Here is a 20,323-nt window from a genome sequence, read left to right on the forward strand (position 1 = left end):
TATTTATTTATTTATTTCTTTTTTTTTTAATTTCTCCACAAGACTATCTTAAATGGGGATGAGAATAGTTTGGTCTTTGAAAATCTGAATCCAGATACATTATATGATGTCTCAGTTACTGCCATCTATCCTGATGAATCAGAAAGTGATGACCTCATTGGCAGTGAACGAACATGTAAGTAAATGAAAGGTTTCTGCGTGTTGTTACTCATAGTTATTAAATCAGAAGGCATACACATACAAGAATTCTGAAAACTCTTTCTACTTTTTTCTAGTACCCTTGGTACCTATCACCACACAAGGTAAGAGTCTGAATTTCCAGGTATGGTATTATTAAAGACCACTCATAGCTATCTTTTTCTAAACTGTGAGGAATGTTGACATTAAAAAGCTGAGATCATTTAATAAATATTATTGTGTATTTGGAAGAATACTAAACACCAGATTAGCACTTGTTTATTATTTTACAAACATTACAGTTTATGTTGTCTTGTACTTAATACATTCTGCTCTTGGTCAGGCATTCATGAAGCCTAAAAGTATGAATGAAGTGTTTGTTCCTGCTTTTTGCTTGACTTACATATTTATTCTTTACTTTATTACGTTTCTCAGCCCCAAAGAGTGGCCCACGAAACCTTCAGGTGTACAATGCAACTTCACACAGTTTGACTGTGAAGTGGGATCCTGCCAGTGGTCGAGTGCAGAGATACAGGATCATTTACCAGCCTATCAGTGGGGATGGCCCTGAACAGTTGGTAATTAATTTTGAAGTGCTATAGTTATTCAACCTTAAATGATAGTTCTGCAAAGTAATCCATTAGAATAATTTATTTTCAAAGCACAACAGTGTATATATTAATCACATTTTAGATGAAGATTTCTATTTATAGTGAATAAGTATATATTCCCACCTTTTTCTTTCTCCCCTTTCAAATCCAAGATAGAATGCTTTTTATGGAGCAAAAATAACTTTGGATACAGCCTGTTTTCTTGAAAATCACATAATCTATAGATATAACTAGAATAAAGTTAAAATGTGTTGAGGAACAAGTCAATCAACACATGAGACTACAAGTCACAGATATATAGTTATCACAACAATCAAGAATGTGAACTACCATGACTACTTCCATAGTCCAGAGTTTTCCATTGTTTTCATAGTGTGGTTCATGTGCTATCAAAGGGACTTTGCCACGGAACATGCTGTGAACAGTTGAGTCTGTCGCTTACCACGCTAGGGACAGAATAACCACCCAGAAGCAGCAGTTGCAAAAACGAATCCATGCAAAACATATGCTAGGGAAGTGTTTAAGGTATTTTAGTGTCTTTTAATATGATTGAGCAGCTGTAATGATAGGGAGAGCCAGTATCATATGATCAGCCAGCTTTCCCTGTGTTGTCAGCAAGAGCTGTGTTGACTATTGGTGGCCTACGCAACACAGCCTGGGAATGGTAATTCAGTTAGCCTGTTTATCAGAAATGTGTGCTACTTAAAAATGCCCTATTCTGCAGTGGGAGGCTGTTGTGGTTACTGCCAAATGACTCAGAGGAACAGTCTCAGATGAAAACCACAATCATTTAGCTTGTTCCTGTAATTGGAGATCACACATGTTCAGAAGAGTATCTAGGAATGTTTACTTTAGAATCAGTTGCATTCTTACGCACCCATTTTTACTCTCTTCTAAACAACATGCATTTGAGTTGAGGTAATTGAACTGTTATATGAATTGAGTAGTTGAATGCAAGTTTAATGAGAAATCACTAGAAGAACAAGGAATAGCAGTAAGGTTAATTAATATCTGTAATTAATTGCTGGTACTGGAATAAAAAAAGAATTATGGGCATTCTGTTGAAATTTGTGCAAAGAATAGACTTAATAGACTTAATTATTCACAACTGGATAGAGTCCAGCAGTGGCAGTCAGAGAAGACACCTCTTTTTGAGGAGAGCACACAGAACACTCATGCTCTGTTAATGGCATTTTAATGTCTGTCTGCAAATAATTCTCAGTCATATGATAGTAATTCCTTGTCTGCTTTTTTTGTTACTGTGATATTTGATTAAACTGCAGATGCTGGGTAGACAATAGCAGTGTCCCCACTGAAATATTTAAAATAGAATTTATAGAAGTTTTTTATTGCTCTGTCTGACGTTTAATGGTCTCAGCACCAAGAAAGAGCACAGGTGATTTGAAGGCAATGCTGCAAAAATGGCACACTAAACTCCAGAGACCATCACGATCATTTAGGATCAGGTTTTGAAAGGCAAATAGATACTAAAATATGGAGGCAGCCATGATGCGATGCTAAAAACATTTATGCTTTGAACTGAGCTTTGTACACGAGTACAAATAAAAAATGTCCTTTTAAATTAAAATAATCTACTTCTATGAAATGTGAAGATGTATAAATGCTTGCTCATTATCAGTTCTTCATCATCAGAAGCTTTTAAGTGTTATGACAAACATATTAGCTGAATAGGCTTTGACAATGTGCAGATAGTCTTAAAAGTTCTCGTGGTTTAACCCCAGCCAGCAGCTAAGCACCACCCAGCCGCTCTCTCTCTTCCCCCCAGTGGGACTGGGGAGACAATCAGAAGAGTAAAAGTGAGAAAACTCGTAGGTTGAGATAAAGACAGTTTAATAAGTAAAGCAAAGGCTGCGCAAGCAAGCAAAGCAAAACAAGGAATTCATTCACTCCTTCCCATCGGCAGGCAGGTGTTCAGCCATCTCCAGGAAAGCAGGGCTCCATCACGCGTAACGGTTACTTGGGAAGACAAAACACCGTAATTCCGAACGTCCCCCCCTTCCTTCCTCTTCCCCCAGCTTTATATGCTGAGCACGACGTCATATGGTATGGAATATCCCTTTGGTCAGTTGGGGTCAGCTGTCCCAGCCGTGTCCCCTCCCAACTTCTTGTGCACCCCCAGCCTACTTGCTGGTGGGGTGGTATGAGAAGCAGAAAAGGCCTTGACTCTGTGCAAGCACTGCTCAGTGGTAACGAAAAAATCCCTGTGTTATCAACATTGTTTCAGCACAAATCCAAAACATAGCCCCGTAGTAGCTACTGTGAAGAAAATTAACTCTCCCCAGCCAAAACCAGCACAAAAGTACAAAGGATGCCCTTGAGCAAGTGTAATTTCACACAATTAAAAACCAAAAAGCTCATGACTCACAAATGCTGAAGATCTAAGTATTATTCTCAGTGCGCTGTAAATCTTTTCCTTGGTGGAGATTATGATCACAGGATTATATGCAAAAGAAAAATTGAAATGAAAGATACATAATGATTTTAGACTCTAACAAAGCTGTTTTAGAAGCTGAAGTATCATGCTGTAAAATTTTTGAAATCAAGGAGACAATGTTGATATTGTATCAAATCTACATTAGAGATCTAGAGAGTGTTGTAATTTATTCCATGCTTGCATTCTACCTGAGAGCGGAGCATAAAGAGCCCAATTCAAAGTCTGTCAAAACGAATAAAAGACTCTCATTGATTTCAATATGATGTAGTCAGAGGCAATGTGGAGAAACAGCTCTGTGCTGGCACAGAACTGGCAGTTGATAAGTAATTGTGGTTATAAGCAAGTTTGGAGGTGTTAAAGAATACTGGCTTTGTGTCAGTGGACTCTGTCTAAACTTGCTAAGATGAATATGTACTAAATATTATTATTGTTCAATGCCTACTGTCAGTGCCAGTCACAAGAGCATTGCAGCATATGATATATCATAGCGTTTTCCACTCTGCATCAAATGCTTACATTCTTCACTGTAACAGTAAGCATAAAAGGGGCAGCATAAAAGGGATTTTAATCTTTTTCTTTTGTTTTACTGTAGACTATGGTTGGAGGACGGCAGAACAGTGTGGTGATACAGAAGCTGCAGCCTGACACACCATATGCTATTACTGTGTCATCAATGTACGCAGACGGTGAAGGCGGACGAATGACAGGACGAGGCAGAACCAGTAAGTAACTTCTTGACATCTTCTTATTAGGTGAGAAACAATATTGATGTATTGCTTTTCAAATGATCTGAGAAAAATTTCTTGTGGTGAAATTCATCCTGTCTGTATTTGTAATTTGTCCTTTGATGGGTTTCAAGTATCTAAAGAAGGCCTGTCAGTCTACTGGCTGTAGAGAAACCCTGGACCGCTACCTTAGACTGGATGCCCAGTTTTTAAGGATGAGAGAAACCCTAATGCTACTATGGAACTTCTTCCTCATTTTAATCTGTTTAATTGTCTTATACCACAATTTAGTAAACACCTTAAAGCATCTGAAGGCATGTCACTCTCATATGTGTGCTGTTAAGTATAAGTTTACTATTTTCCTGTCAGCACTTTCAGTTCAGAGGCTGACCTTTACAGTGTGCACTTTCAGACTCTACCATTTTATGTTGATAGCATTGTTTTGATCCTGCTATAGAAAGCACTGAGTGATTTGCTACCAGAGACACTTCAGGCATAAAAACCAATTCACTATTTTTAATTAATTACTTATTTAACTATAAATTTATTAATAAATTTATTAATTCAATTGTACTTGGTTTACTTTTGAGCCCGCAATGGAAAGTCAGACATAGCAAAGTGTTTGGTGAGGAATGAGGAAAACAATCCTAATGAACTCATCGTATAATTGTAAAATAGTGTCCAGAAAGAAATTTTTCTTACTATATTTAGCATTCCTTATGCTGTTGGATGGGTCTGATGTGTTCTGATTAATGAAGACAAATAACATTTAACACGAACTATTAAACCTATTGTTTTTTAAATTTCCTGATTACATAGGCATGATCTGACAGCACAGGTGAGGCACATCTGGCTCCACATTTCTGACAGCTCATTGATCTGTTTCAGAACCTCTCACTACTGTGAAGAACTTGCTAGTTTATGACCCAACCACCAGTACTCTGAACATTCGATGGGATCATGCAGAAGGAAGTCCTCGCCAGTATAAAGTGTTTTATGGACCTACAGCTGGAGGTGCAGAAGAAATGGTAAATGCTTTGTGTGGATCTCACTAACTGTCTCAGATAAATTGCAGCTCATGGTGCTAGTGAGAGAAATACTGTTGAGTGAAGTGGGTCTTGTTTGCCTATGCACTGGCTTTTTTTCCGTTCATAGCTACCCTGGAGAAAATGCAGAGCACCTCCATGAAAGACAGTTACTCCCGTGTGTATTACAGATGTTTCATTTTATATAGTAGGCCTTCAATGATTAGTTCTTAGCACAGGGATTTAATACCACACAAAATTTTTTGTTTGTTTATTCTTAGGGCAGTGTTGTGTGAATGTAAAGCTGACTTCAGGGTATACAAAAGGCTATAAATTCAGCAGACCACATTTCTACCCATTTTTACTGCTAAGAAGTCATGTGACTGTAAGCAGTCAGCCGGGATAATATTTGTGAAAGCAGAAAAATCCACATAGGTGTCTTATTCTAATCTCCTAAAATTACGTAATTGCTAAAAAGCTAAAACAATCTTGAAAATGGGAACCCTTGTTGCTGACTGGGAAAATATTATTCTTTCCGACTTGTGTTTCTTTTTCCACATTTGTGCAATTTGATGTGCCTGTGAAATGAAGAGTACATGAATTTCCACTGTTTCAATAGCATCTAGAGATCTACTGATGATAAATATTCTTAAATGCTGTGGTTTTACTTTCTGACATGAGCTGCTCATTACTTCTTGTCATTAGCATGTTGTAGTGTTATGTAATATTTATTTTTCTGATTTAGAAAGTGACATTTTAATGCCTCTGAGCTGCTAAATAGTAGTAATTAGAGATCACTGCAGATTCTGCTACTGTTACTAGTAGAACAGGATCTGGACCCAAAAGTGAAGATAGCTGTAAAGGATTGTACAGGACAGCATAGGACTTAACAACCATTTTTGTTAACGCCAAGACAGAACCTTCTTGAAAGGCAATTCCAGAAAATACCATGAACCCTGTTACTTCAAGCTTCACTTTTTGTAAAGTTTTTATCACATCCAGTCTAGAAATGAGATGTGGTGGAGGAGTAAGGGAGATACAAAAAGCTTAAATATTTGCATATTTATGCCCCTACCTTTCTTTTTAAATTTGTAGACCACAGTACCAGGAAACACAAACTATGTCATCCTGAGGACTCTTGAACCCAACACACCTTACACTGTAACTGTGGTTCCAGTTTTCCCAGAGGGGGATGGTGGACGTGTCTCTGACACTGGAAGAACTTGTAAGTAAAGTAGTCCTTTTCAAGAAAATGTTAGGATTTTTCGTGTGAGTGGCTCAGATCATTAGAAAGTGATTTTACATCAAGTATGGAAGTTTATTTTCCCCAAAGCTAAAACATAAGTGTAAGATACTCTGTTTACTTGCTTCGTTATGCTTGCAGCTCTGTAACTTATTCTGTTTTCTCTGCTTGTTTGGGTGGAGGCTTTCAGTCCACTTATCTCAGGCAAGCTCAGCTCCTATGTTGTACAGCGAATTTACTGTTTACTTCCACACAACAGTAAAATTTTAATTGTAGTGCCAGTAGCAATATTGGTGAATGAATGGCAAATATTGGTGTTAATCCATGCTAATGTCCATACCATGTACTTAAAATTTTCCAGGAAGTTTGAGCTCCTAATGTCCGCGTGAGCTAAAATATGTAGTTTGTGGCTACTTTTCATACCTCAGTATGGTAATCAACAATTGGGTAACAAAGAGTTATGATCATACCTTCAATTTGCAGCATAAACATAGGTACTTTGCTCCCTGGCAAGGATGTTTGTAAAGACTAATCACTGAGATTCTTAGATTTGTAGATTTTGGGGTAACAAAAGTAATGTGTTTATCTTGGGCTGATGTGCTTTTCAGCTTCCTTTAAGCACTGTTGTAAATTCAAGTAGAACTAGAACTTATGTAAGCAACTTTGTAAAACTTAATTTAATTATCCTTGATCTAGTGGAGAGAGGAACACCAAGAAACATTCAAGTTTACAATCCGACACCAAACAGCATGAATGTCCGATGGGAACCTGCTCCAGGTCCAGTACAGCAATATAGAATTAATTACTCTCCACTGTCTGGCCCAAGGCCATCAGAATCTGTAAGTAATTTAGTTTTTATACTATTCCTTAAAAGTGTGTGGAGGATATTGCTTCCTTCAATGAGTGTAGAACAATAATAATAAACTCAGGCCAAATATCTGCCCAGGAGTGTCCCTGCTGAATGCACTGTGTCTACAGGAATTTAGTCCATTGTAAATAAATACTTAATTTGGTGAAATAAAAGAAATAAGAAATAAGAATTTCCCATTTAAAACTGAGTGTTGAGGATTGAGTATCCTTTATCATATTGCAGGTAAAGATGAATTAAAATAAATTTTTTTTTTTTTGAAAAAGAGAGAAGGAAACAACAAATATGTTTTAGGAAATGTTTAATTATGACACCAGATGCCAAGTTTATGTGATTTTACCACTAAACCATCTGTTTACCCCAAATCATTATTGTTTAAGTAGGTCTTGGTGAGCAGTGAAGTCTGCTTCAATTCTCTTCAATTTTTTTTGTAAAAATTTGCCCTCCAGGTGTCAAGTAAGAGTTCTTGGATTTGTGTAGAAATAAGTGCAGTTTTAGAGCTAAGCCTGTGAATGTACTCACACAAAACGTACGCCCATATTGTACACATACAGATGAATATGTTTTTATATAAGGAAGTGTAAGAAGTTTTAATGAACCATTTGCATCTGTAAAGTGAAACTACATATTACTTCACAGTAATATGTAAGTGGGAACCTGTCTATTAGTACCTGTTAGAAAATGTCCTTTATATGTCAACAAACCATGACAGAATTTACTTTTTTGGTTTCTGTTCCTGAATGTTTCTTCTTTTTTTCTGAACTATTTTTATGTAAAATGTAGAAAATAACGATTCCATTTGCAGAATGAGAGCTCCTTATGTATTTGTCATTTTTTTTGCACCTGCGCTTGAATTTTTATCAATATTATTTGCTTATATTAAACTTGTATTATTTTTCTTAGAAAACATGCAGCATGGTCATGTTCCCAGTTTTTCTATATTTCATTCAAATAGTTCATTCTAACAAGACATGGTATAAACCGAAGCTTTTTTTATATAGGTGCTTTTTGTTTCTGTTTTAGATTGTGGTACCAGCCAACACACGTGATGTGATGCTGGAGCGCTTGACTCCCGACACTGCTTACTCAATAAATGTTATAGCTCTGTATGCAGATGGAGAAGGAAATCCAAGCCAAGCACAGGGAAGAACATGTAAGAGGCAGTCAGTACTTGCTTTGTGAAATATATGTCGAAATTGGTGTGTGAAGAATTTATAAAATTGATTACAATCACAAATAGTGTAAGCCATTCAGTGCAACTCTGAGATCAATGCATCTGAGTTATGGCTGAAGCAATTATGGGCCCCCATGGAAGGAAGCTTTTGCTATGTTGTCTGTCAGTTATGGTACATGTGTAATCACCAAAGTAATTTCCATTTATGAAATAAGCCTAATTTCAATGTTTAAAAGTTTAAAAGCTGTTCTTTAAAATGTGATTACAGATAAATAGCAATTTGTCTTTTGGAAAAAAAATAACCCATTAAGATGGGTGGAATTTGCTGTCAACAGAAAAAAATGTGCTTCATGTTCTGTGTCTTACACAATAATTGTATATGTCAACCTCCCCACATGTTTGTTTTTTGCTGGAGATGCCTAAACACCAAAACCTCCTTGTTACAACTTAGCTTGTGGGATCTTGGTTGGCTTACGCTTGGCTTCTTTAAAATTCATTCTAGAAATAACGTGTAAAGAAACTGTCTATGGCATATAATGTGTAGAAACTGTCTATGGCAATAATAGGTCACCTCTGTTTTGCTGCTTCTATGCTTTCTCTGTTAAATCCCCATATTCATCTAAAACTTGCAGATGTGACAGGCTATAGTTATACTTGTCTGCAAGAGTCTGAGAAGCAGAATGTATATAGATGCTCACTTTGCACATCCCTCTGATGTTCTCTCCCTTCCATACTGTTTCAGAGAAACTGTCTATGGCAATAATAGGTCACCTCTGTTTTGCTGCTTCTATGCTTTCTCTGTTAAATCCCCATATTCATCTAAAACTTGCAGATGTGACAGGCTATAGTTATACTTGTCTGCAAGAGTCTGAGAAGCAGAATGTATATAGATGCTCACTTTGCACATCCCTCTGATGTTCTCTCCCTTCCATACTGTTTCAGTTCCTCCGGCTAAGGCCCTATTTCTATTTAAGACCTTCAGGCACTGCTGTATTATCATTGACTAAATCTACCTGTATATGTTTATTCAGGGTTTCAGGGAGGGCCCTTAGCTTTGGCTTCAGGGCAGCATTTGAATCAGTGAGAGCAACACTGAACCGGAAGAATCGTGCTTCATACAACCTTCTGTATTTTCTTTCTTTAGTACCTCGCAGTGGTCCAAGGAATGTGAGAGTGTTCGATGAGACCACAAACAGCCTTTCTGTACAATGGGACCATGCTGATGGGCCAGTCCAGCAGTACAGAATCATTTATTCACCCACTGTGGGAGACCCTATCGATGAATATGTAAGCTCTGTAATTCCTTAGTAAGCACTGAGGTGTTCTCAGTTGATTCTTTAGGCTACAGAAAAACAGACACCGGTTTTACATGTTGTACACTTTGCATGCTCTATGGGTTCTTTGGTCATTGTCAATGCTGAGAAGCCATGATTTGTATGAAACAGTTCTTTTTTTTCACAAAGTCGCAGAACATATACAGTTTAATGAACCAACTTGTGTGTAAAATAATGTTAAATGAGTCACACATTAATCAGAAGATTCTGAGCAGAACCTGCTTTCTGACATTTAGTTCAAACATTGTGCTACAGTGAATAGCCATCTATTACTTCATACTCTATTCATTATGAAGTCAGTGTGCTAAGATACAGAATAAGAACATAAGTCTGCATTTTATAAATTGAAGGAAGTTGGCAGAGTTTAATAAGAAAGCAATGGTAGCTTTGATTCAGAATCTAACTCGCTTTTGTAAGGTTCAGTATGAATTGTAAGTATTTGTGTTTAATTTCCTGCAGCTTAATGATAGCACAAGTTAATCTGATGCTTATAAAATTCTCTGAGTGTTTATAGCAAAGCCAAACTCAGATCCTATAGAGGTCAATGGCAGAATTCCTGCTGACTGCCACCGGCCAAAATGTAACATGTTTAGAGTGCTATTTAAATGCTATTACTGCTTATATATTATTGTATAGGGCATGCTGAAAATTCAGGGGTTGAAAATTCCTACTGGACCTGTTAATCAGGACACACATTTTTCAACACATGTATCTTCTTTGCAGAAAATATTGGACATTTCATAAAAATAGCAAGTCTAAAACAACTGAAAATTTTTATCAAGTAATAATGGAAAATGTTGACCGGGACATGCTTTTGAGATACATACCTCAAGTTACTTTATGTAGTTTCAGTGCTTTATGGCCATTTTATGGAGCAGTGTCACTTTTTGGATTATACCTACCTTTTCATTAGAAGGGAGCAATAGTTCATGGCTGCACCAGGAAGTTGAAGAGATTGAGGGATGCATAAACAGGCACGTTTTTATATATCAAAATATTTAGAGCTTCCTTCTCAGACTAACTGTTGTTTCTGCCAAGAAAATCATATCCTAAGATGAGGATAATAAAAAGGTAGAAATGAAACTGATGAGTAGCGTGAATGACTTTGACTTCTGTCCCCATTGTAGGAGCTTTTTCCTCTCTTGTTCTGTCTCCAAACACATCATCATGACTTTTTCCTTTATATGAGGGAACAGTACTGAAATCTTGGTGAGGAACTGCAGCATATCAGTCTGATGTGAGGGTAGGGACTGAAGAGCCGATTCGATTTATCTTTTTGTGCTGACCACAGTGTCGTACAATTTAAAATAACAAATACTAATAATCGCTGACCACAGTGTTGTACAATTTAAAATAACAAATACTAATAATTGTTTATAGGCTATAACCCTTAAGATATCCCAAATGACTTTATCTACAGTGGACATAAAAAAAGTGCGCCAAGTGTCAAAACAAATTTTTAGTTGTAGTAACTGTCTTATCGATCAGTTACAGGACTGTGAGTTTGTTTACCTCTGTTTCTTTTGTGTTCTAGACAACAGTTCCTGGGATAAGAAATAATGTGATACTACAACCACTGCAATCAGATACGCCATATAAAATTACTATTGTGGCTGTGTACGAAGATGGAGATGGTGGACAACTGACTGGAAATGGCAGAACTGGTAATTAGTTTTAATATTGTATACTCTTTTTTGAATTTAAGGCACATATTCCTTGAGCGCTCCAACATTGTTTGGAGTTTCATTATGTTAATTACGTCTTTGACGTGATTATTACCTGACAGAGTTACAATGTAAGTTTCTAGAGGTTGAAAACCAGTCACTAGTCTAATTAGAGTGTTTTTCTTTCTTTTTAGTTGGCCTGCTTCCTCCTCAAAATATGTATATAACTGATGAATGGTATACACGATTCAGAGTTTCCTGGGATCCTTCACCATCCCCTGTTCTTGGATATAAAATTGTATACAAACCTGTGGGTAAGAAAACCTGTTCATTCTGAGTGTACCACTTTCAGAATAGTGAGTGGCTAATGGGAGATCAAAACAGAAATCATAGGTATCGTGAAATATTTGTGTTAAAGGATTTATTTATTTCCTTTGTTTACTGATTTTGATGGAAGCTTAAGTCTTATTATCAGTATTTTATAAGAAGCACAAATTATCAAATACAGTGTTTCAAACATTCAAATACAGAGACTGAATTGTATAGTTAATATTTAGTACAGTGAATAGATAAAGTCCTGGACCAGACTTGGTTTTCCTCTTTAATACCTCTTTGTCCTTCTGAGGATATGAACTGCTGTATGTGTGATGAGTATTGGACAGGTATTTAGGTACTACTGTCCTTCAGAACCTTTGTTTTATGTGACAGTGAAAAAATAGACATACCTTTTTATAAGTTAAAATAAACACAAACATTGCACAATAGAATCATAGAATCATAGAATAGTTAGGGTTGGAAGGGACCTCTAAAGGTCATCTAGTCCAACCCCCCTGCAATCAGCAGGGACATCTTCAACTAGATCAGGTTGCTCAGAGCCCCGTCCAACCTGACCTTGAAGGTTTCCAGGGATGGGGCATCCACCACCTCTCTGGGCAACCTGTGCCAGTGTTTCACCACCCTCAGCGTAAAAAATTTCTTCCTTAGATCTAGTCTCAATCTACACCCCCTTTAGTTTAAAGCCATTCCCCCTTGTCCTGTCGCAACAGGCCCTGCTAAAAAGTCTGCCGCCATCTTTACAATAGCTTGTAAAGCTATGTGTATGTTCTTTTTGCAACAGTCTAATATGCTAAAATTTAAGAAGTTAGTATGTTTTGGTTTTGAAAAAGTGAGATTAACAATTGATGACATGTAAAAGACAGTAGATAGTTTTGTAGCTCACCTAATCATTAATCTTTCTTTCTCTCTGTACTTTCTTAATGCTTCCTTTCAATTCAAGGTTCAAATGAGCCCATGGAGGTTTTTGTGGGAGAAGTGACTTCCTACACCTTGCATAATCTATCTCCCAGTACTACTTACGATGTGAATGTTTATGCCCAGTATGATTCTGGAATGAGCATACCTTTGACAGATCAAGGCACTACATGTAAGTCAAAATAATTTTGTTGTAGTCATGCTAGATACATATGCTGATCTGAGATAATATTGATTAAGAGAGGATTTTTTAAGGCTGGTTGTTAGAAAGTCTGAATATCCTCTCATGGAAAACGCTGATCATCTGTCCATGACGTAGATCTTAAAACCACTAAGCTTGGGAACAGTAACGGGAATACAGTTTTAAGTAATGGTTTGATGATATAAAATTTTCTGGTCTGCTTCTTAAAATTTTATTCAGCGATAGTTGGAGTCAATCTTTAACTGTCTGCAGGGTACTACAGAGTCTAACCATGCTAAGCAGGTCTAGGCTTTTTGCTACTCTGCCTTTATCTCACAGGAATGTCCAGTGATTGAAACTTCAGCTTTTCAGAAGGAGATAATTTTGTTGATGGCCTCAGCTAAGAAATTTCTAAAAATTTACTCGGTTAAGATAAATCAAACATCCTGAGTTTTGTTGTCTCAGTACATTCTTTTCATACTGCTATATATGAGTCAGGTTCTGATTTTTGGAAGTTTCTTATTTTATAAAGAACTCAACTTACTTCATGTGAAAACTCATAAAACAGGCTGTTATGCAATACAGGAAGGCTATCAGACTTTGGGCCTTTGTAAATAACTAGGCTGGCATCTCTAGGGTGTAACAGAAAATGAAGAGATTTGACTAGAACTGCTCTTTCCTTCTGTGAGTGTTTTAAAAAAATCAAGTTCTGGACCAGCAGATATAATATAATTTTCATTTTGATGTGCTTCATTTAACATCCATTACATACTGTTTTCCAGAGAGCAATTTATCTCTTTCTCTGTTCACAGTATACTTGAATGTCACTGACCTAACAAGTTACAAAGTGGGTTGGGATACTTTCTGTATCCGATGGTCAGCTCATCGGTCAGCAACTTCCTACAGACTGAAGCTAAACCCAGCTGATGGTAAGTGCATTTTATTTTTTGCATTTTCTGGAAACATAATTGTTTTATTTCAGTGACAGCACCACTTATTTGGGATGGTGGTAAGCCCCCACCAGCAGTCATGATGCATCTGGTTGAACTTTAAAGCTCTGAACATAACCTGTTTTTCTACAGTGGTGAAGAAGCTGCAAAGAGGGAGTGCTGCTTATTGTCAAGTTAACATTCTTTAGTGGGAATCTGCTAGTTACCTGAATTTCACATGGACACTGGAATGTAGTTGCTCTCCAGTATGCTCCAGGGTGCATAATCACCACACAATCTTGGTCTAGAAAAGCTTTTATGGGACAAGAATAAAACTGCTGTCCCATCCGTTCCAACCTCCTCACAAGAGGTCTCTAATTTCTACGCTTATTTGCACACATATTAAAAGGGAAATAGTGGGTTCTAACTTTCTTTCCATCGGGCTTTGTTTTGACAGGTTCCAGAGGACAGGAAATCACAGTACGTGGATCAGAAACAAGCCATTGTTTTACTGGTCTTTCACCAGACACAGAATACAATGCTACTGTCTTTGTTCAAACCCCTAACCTTGAGGGACCTCCAGTCTCTATGAGGGAACGTACAGGTAGGAAATAGATACGTGAACCTTAAGTTTTGGCTATAGAACTTGTTTTGTTTCAGCTGTAGAATTTGTCTTGCTCCTAAATGGCTTTCAAGATATCTTTTAAGTGATCTTTTTTCCTCTTTCTCTCACTGTAATGTCAACTGGATTTTATGAGGGAAAGAAAAATTCTTATGCTCTTCTTCAAACCAAGTGTTTCCTAGCACTTGGATGAAAAATTGGGATGTATTATCAGAGTGCAGTGTTACTTATGTAAAAGCATTCCTGTTATAATGAAATCATGTACCTTTGTTTTAACAGCAGCTATAATCTCATTACTCTTGTAACACAAGAAATTTTTCCTTGCCAATTATACGTTGTTTAGGTTACTGAGAAAAGATTTGAATCTTTCTGTGTGGTAATATAATACATAATCTAGAGTTTTTCCTTCAATGAAATAATTTATGTAGAGTAAAAAAAAATATTATTTTATTTCAGTTCTCAAACCTACAGAGGCACCAACTCTGCCACCTACACCTCCTCCACCTCCCACAATCCCTCCAGCTTGGGATGGTATGTTTATTTGTAGATTTATTCAGTATTTTTACATAGTTGTTGCACTGCTTCAGCTTTAATTCTATTTTTCATAAGTTTAAATAGGTTTAAAACTAGCACAGCATTTTAGGGAAATGAAGTTTGAGACCAGTTTCCTAATGCCATCCTTTTGCTGTTGAGCTTTACTGGACTTCAAAATTTCCTGGTTTAGGAGAGCAAGGTGCATATGTTTGGGGAAAAAATGATGATATTATAGAGCTCTGCAGCAAGTCCGTAAGCCTGGCCCTCAGCAGAAAATTTTGTTTTATGATAGCTACTCAAAAAAGAAATGTCATTTCAAACATTTGCATTTGATTCTTGAGAGCTTCCTAATTTCTTGCACTTTGAAAATTTTTAATAAATGGTATTGTGTTGAGCATAAGCCATCTGCCAGCCCGACTGCATGGTAATAGAAGTTTGCTGAATACTTGTCATTCTTGAATTGTCAAATTTTGAAGTAATGCTCTCTATTTAACAGTGCTATGAATGATGTATTTCAAGTGTTCCTTTTCTTGGTCTTTCAGTATGCAGAGGTGCCAAAGCAGACATAGTTTTCTTGACTGATGCTTCCTGGAGTATTGGTGATGATAACTTCAACAAAGTAGTGAAATTTGTTTTTAATACAGTAGGAGCATTTGACTTGATTAATCCTGCTGGAATCCAGGTAGGTTTGTTATTTCCGTTAGGTACATTTTGGAGGGAAACTGAAGATGAAGCTGAATTACTAAAGTTACATCTGATTTTTCCTTTCTTTCAGAATGCTGTCATTTTTTTGTATTAGATTGTTGTACAATGCAAGTGTACATGTGAACATGTATAATTATTTATGAAATATGTTGGGCATCTTGTAAATACAAAGGGAATCCAGTCTATCCTGAGAGGTTACTATTCTGAAAGACAAAAGCTGTAGTGTGTGGGAATCCTCCAGGCAGAGAAACTGGGGTGATGTATGGTCAATGTATGGTTAATTTTATACGTTTGTTTCTTTGTACAGGGCATCAACAACTGGCACGCTGCCTAGTTGTTATATGCTAGGTTTTGTCTATGTCATATTAGAAACCTGTTTTGGGGACAGTCTGACTGTCGAGTGAGGGTTACGTTTAAATTTCTCAGTGCAAGGAAGGAGTCTTGCGCATGTAAAGGGTCCAGCTGGCTTGCCGTTAGCCTTGTCTGGTTGAGCTGCCTAGAATCCCACTGCAGTAAGTAAGTAGGCAGAATCCCTTTGGGAGAGGACTTCCAGGGGTCTCTTCATCCCATCCTAAAGATACATAACATGGGTCCACTCCACAGTGGGCATAGTGAAAGTATGAAAAGGTGAAAAGTTAGTCCTCTTAAAGAATTAATGCATCTTTAGAAACTGAACAGTAATAGCTAATGAGGAATAGACTTTCAGGATTTCTGGGCTGATCAAGGTTATGTCAGAGATGTTTCCTGTTAGGCTTACTGTTAGCCTTGCACCATTACTGGTTTCCTTCTGCTTATGGGAAGCTGGATGAGATCACTGCCTAGGTTCCCATAACCATTCCTCTTTCACTAGATGAAGTGAATAACATGAGACATGAGAGAGTTTCAAACAAGGTATTTCTGGTGCATTGCAATGACCTGCAGGTGCAATGCATCTTCCTTGGTTAGAAGGCTGAAGGTCTTTTTTTTTGTGGAAGAGTGATTTTCCCCAGTAACTATAAAAACTATTTACATTGCTCATGAACTGCCTTTCATCTTCTAGGCATATTTTTAGGTCTTTGATTCCCTGTCTTTAACTCTTTAGACATATTTTTAAGGAAAAGATACCCCTCATACTTTGCTTTGTCTCAGACACTCTTTATCCTTCCTAGCTCTAATCTATACTGGGTAGTTTTCCTTTCCATTTGTTTGTTTGTTTGTTAATATTTTCCTGTGAATTACTATGAGTCCCTGGTGTAGAGATAGAGAAGGCCTGATATAGGTGACAGAGACATGTAACTGCTAATGTTTAGTAAAATATTTAAGTCCCATACCTCTTGAGATAGTTGCAACAATCTCAGGTTTTGAATTGGATATTAATAATTTAAAAAGGGGAAATTACTTCAAGAAATGTGAATATATACATACAGAGAGATGTATATTAAGCATCAAATTAGTATACTATAATATTGCAATTTTACAGAATACATAAAAGGAACAAAATTAAATATATACATATACAATATTTAAATTTAAAGATGATTTCAGAATAAACATTCAGTGATTGTATTCCAGTATTTAAGGCAAAAGAGTAAACAATTTTGTAAATATCCAACTTTACTGACATTCTATTGCCAAGATGTTTTTGTATTTCCTAAAAAACCTGGAAGAGGTTTTTTAGATACTGTACATCTGCTCAGAAGCAGAGAATAGGCACCATATATACTGCATCATAGTAATAGCAGTAATTAAGTCACACGTATATAAGGTCACATCTCATTTCATACACGAAAGAGAAAGAAAGGTGTTGTGTGTACATTGCTGTGACGATATCTGTGTTTGTAAATATGGATGTATGTGCATAATCATACATACATGAAAAAGATTTTTCAATTATTTAATGCTTACTGCTTTGTGTAAGCATTAGTAATGCTTACTTGTTATTAACAAACAAACAAACAAATGCTTACTAATATACCACAATACGCATTTCAATGGCCTGAACGTGGAGGTATGAGGCTGAACACTGTGATATATTCCATTTCAGGTTTCATTTGTGCAGTACAGTGATGAGGCAAAATCTGAATTTAAACTGAATACGTTTGATGACAAGGCCCAGGCCCTGGGAGCTCTTCAAAATATTCAGTACAGAGGAGGAAACACAAGGACAGGTAATTCTGAGCAGACAAACAAACAATGCTTACTAATATACCACAATACGCATTTCAATGGCCTGAACGTGGAGGTATGAGGCTGAACACTGTGATATATTCCATTTCAGGTTTCATTTGTGCAGTACAGTGATGAGGCAAAATCTGAATTTAAACTGAATACATTTGATGACAAGGCCCAGGCCCTGGGAGCTCTTCAAAATATTCAGTACAGAGGAGGAAACACAAGGACAGGTAATTCTGAGCAGTAATTATATTTCTTTAAGATAACTGCCTCATTATCCTAATATTGCATGGCTGAAGAATTAGGTATTTATGTTCTTCTGTTTTAGTTGTGTGGTTGTTGCCCTTTCAAAGTAAAGTAAGGGATTTCTTCTTTTGTTTACAATATGGCTGACTCCTTGTTCATTATGCACTTTGTAGGCAAAGCCCTAACATTTATCAAAGAAAAGGTTTTGACTTGGGAGAGTGGCATGAGGCGAGGTGTTCCCAAGGTACTTGTTGTTGTCACAGATGGTCGGTCTCAGGATGAGGTGAGGAAAGCAGCAACGGTCATACAGCACTCTGGTAAGTGATTCACAGTACCTACCTGTTTCATATCCTTATGTGTTAAGCAATGCAATTATAAGTGGTGCTTCAATTATCTGGGAATCCTTTACTCATCATTTATGGACTCAGAAATGTATTCTGAGTGTTTGGGAAAAACACAAAACTATAAAGAATTTAGACTCTCTGGGCGAGACTTACTTTTTCTTTCTCTAGCCTTCTCTCTGGGGTGGCTTCCAAAGGCTTCCAAGTAATTCCTCATGCATATCGTTTTACAGACGTGACTTTTGGTTACTTCTTTCTCTCCTTGCTGTGTGGACCTCAGGGATCATTGTGAAGTGTACTCCATTCTAGTGCTTTTGACGTAATGGGCCTGGCTTTCTGAGCTTTATGTTTCACCTGGTATAAACCAGTGGATCTCCAGTTAAAGTAACTGCTCTTGCTGGAGCTGGGTCTGAACTGCCTCCTTCATTGCCTTTTGAGTTGAGAAGCGTTGCACCTCCTCTTCAGATTTGCTCAATGTGGCTTATGTGAGTCCAATAATCTATTCTTGTCCCTGCACCCAGCAGTTTTGCATTTCAGTGCATGAACCACCTGGAGTCCTGTTCCCTGAGTAAGGAGAAGTTGTATTTCCTTACGGAAATCACTGGCACGTAAACCTCAAGCGGTCATCTTTTCTGCCCCCGTGATCTGAAGGAATCAGCTCTGTCTAGATGGTTTCTAAAGATGTTTGGCTAACTTATTCATAAAAATCTCTACAGTTTCCTTGGATTATCTGCTTCAGTGCTTAACTACCCTAATAGTTGGAAAGCTTTGCCTCACATTTCACCTAAGTGTTTCTTCAGGCTAATGAAACTATTGTCTTCTTTTCATTTCCCTAGTTAACCAGGAAAGCAATTTATCACTGTCCACTGTAACGGGCCTTCATATTTGAAGCCTATTGTAATTTCCTCTTTCTGTCCTCTTTTTTCTAGACTAAACAAATCCATTTCCTTCAACCTCCTGTTGATCATGTTTTCCAAACCTCTTATCATTTTTGCTCTCCTCTCTACTTGCTTTGGTTTCTTTGCATCTTAAATATTGTACTCAAAGCTGGACAGAGTATTTGAGTATTTCAGCCAGAGCTTCACCAGAACTGGCTACAGAGGAATAATTATCTCCCATTTCTTTTTGAAAAATTAAAAGTGTAAATAAAGATAGCTTTATCATTTGCAACAAATGTGAATTCTGCTTTCAGCCTCCAACCAGCATTGTCAATGGCTGTGCAGTTTCCTGTCAATGAAATTCTTTTGGGAGATTTTTTTTCTATAGAGTGCTGAATTGTGCAGTGACTTTTTTTTCTTCCTTATTTTCTGGTATGGCAGAGAGATGTCAAATTACCACATGGAGGCTTAGGTGGGAGAAGGGAAAGGAAGAAATGAGTCAGAGACAGATTTCTGTAAAGGCTAGAAGATAGCAGGAAAAAAAATTTGACATAGAAGGCAAGGAGACACTAATTTAAGTATTTGAAGAGGAAAATCACCCTGACAAAGAAGATTATGCCTTTACACCTAGTGATATGATTAAATTCTAGGGTCTGGGTTCTTCTCATTTAACTTAAGCCATCTAACAACTAAATGTCTGGTCTAAGGTCGTCATGTAGGGTCCTTTTACGGCTAGTGAAGAGAGCAACAGATAGGCATCTACAGACCATGGCTTCTTCTGTCTTGAAGTTAACATCTTAGGGAGATGAGACGAGTTGCATTCTGGATCTACCCATGTCTGTCTGTTGATTATAGAGGAAGACTAGACAACTAGCTTAGACTTGTTGCTAACTTGTAAAGTAAAAATTGGTGAGATGAATACCACCCTAAGAAAGTGAAAAGGAAACTGAGAAGCATGAAATGCAGGAGATGGCAACAGATAACTGGATAACTAATAGTGTGCACAGAGATTTTTGACACAGAACAGATTTAAGATACTGTAGAGTTGAGAGGATTGTACATTTTGTATGAAAGAGTGAGGGGAATATGTAGCCAAGGCTGTTTTAGATTGGATAATGCCCAACAAAAATCAATGAAGGAAGGAGGAGAAAGTTTTGAAAGAAAGATGCAAAAATCAGTTTAATCTCTCCTGAGCTTTGATAGGGTGAA

The 20,323-nt window shown here is 37.1% G+C and overlaps 1 protein-coding gene across 2 annotated transcripts in view; it reads left to right on the forward strand.

Annotated features, from left to right (window-relative positions):
* The window catches only part of COL12A1 (collagen type XII alpha 1 chain), a 103,616-nt gene that overhangs the window by 50,698 nt on the left and 32,595 nt on the right, over positions 1–20,323 (forward strand). The window contains exons 29-46 of one of the 2 annotated variants that reach the window (XM_009275773.1): positions 43–175; positions 276–302; positions 613–755; positions 3,836–3,965; positions 4,857–4,996; positions 6,089–6,218; positions 6,933–7,075; positions 8,128–8,257; positions 9,423–9,565; positions 11,147–11,276; positions 11,471–11,590; positions 12,553–12,699; positions 13,521–13,637; positions 14,095–14,241; positions 14,716–14,790; positions 15,336–15,475; positions 17,756–17,879; positions 18,069–18,212. In XM_009275773.1, coding sequence (XP_009274048.1) covers positions 43–175; positions 276–302; positions 613–755; positions 3,836–3,965; positions 4,857–4,996; positions 6,089–6,218; positions 6,933–7,075; positions 8,128–8,257; positions 9,423–9,565; positions 11,147–11,276; positions 11,471–11,590; positions 12,553–12,699; positions 13,521–13,637; positions 14,095–14,241; positions 14,716–14,790; positions 15,336–15,475; positions 17,756–17,879; positions 18,069–18,212 — 2,263 coding nt within the window. Of the gene's footprint in view, positions 1–42; positions 176–275; positions 303–612; positions 756–3,835; positions 3,966–4,856; positions 4,997–6,088; positions 6,219–6,932; positions 7,076–8,127; positions 8,258–9,422; positions 9,566–11,146; positions 11,277–11,470; positions 11,591–12,552; positions 12,700–13,520; positions 13,638–14,094; positions 14,242–14,715; positions 14,791–15,335; positions 15,476–17,521; positions 17,646–17,755; positions 17,880–18,068; positions 18,213–20,323 lie in introns of both variants that reach the window. The other variant, XM_009275774.1, reaches the window with a different exon arrangement.

This window comes from Aptenodytes forsteri, unplaced genomic scaffold, assembly GCF_000699145.1.
Source record: "Aptenodytes forsteri isolate BGI_AS27 unplaced genomic scaffold, ASM69914v1 Scaffold256, whole genome shotgun sequence".
In the NCBI taxonomy this organism is placed as follows: domain Eukaryota; kingdom Metazoa; phylum Chordata; class Aves; order Sphenisciformes; family Spheniscidae; genus Aptenodytes; species Aptenodytes forsteri.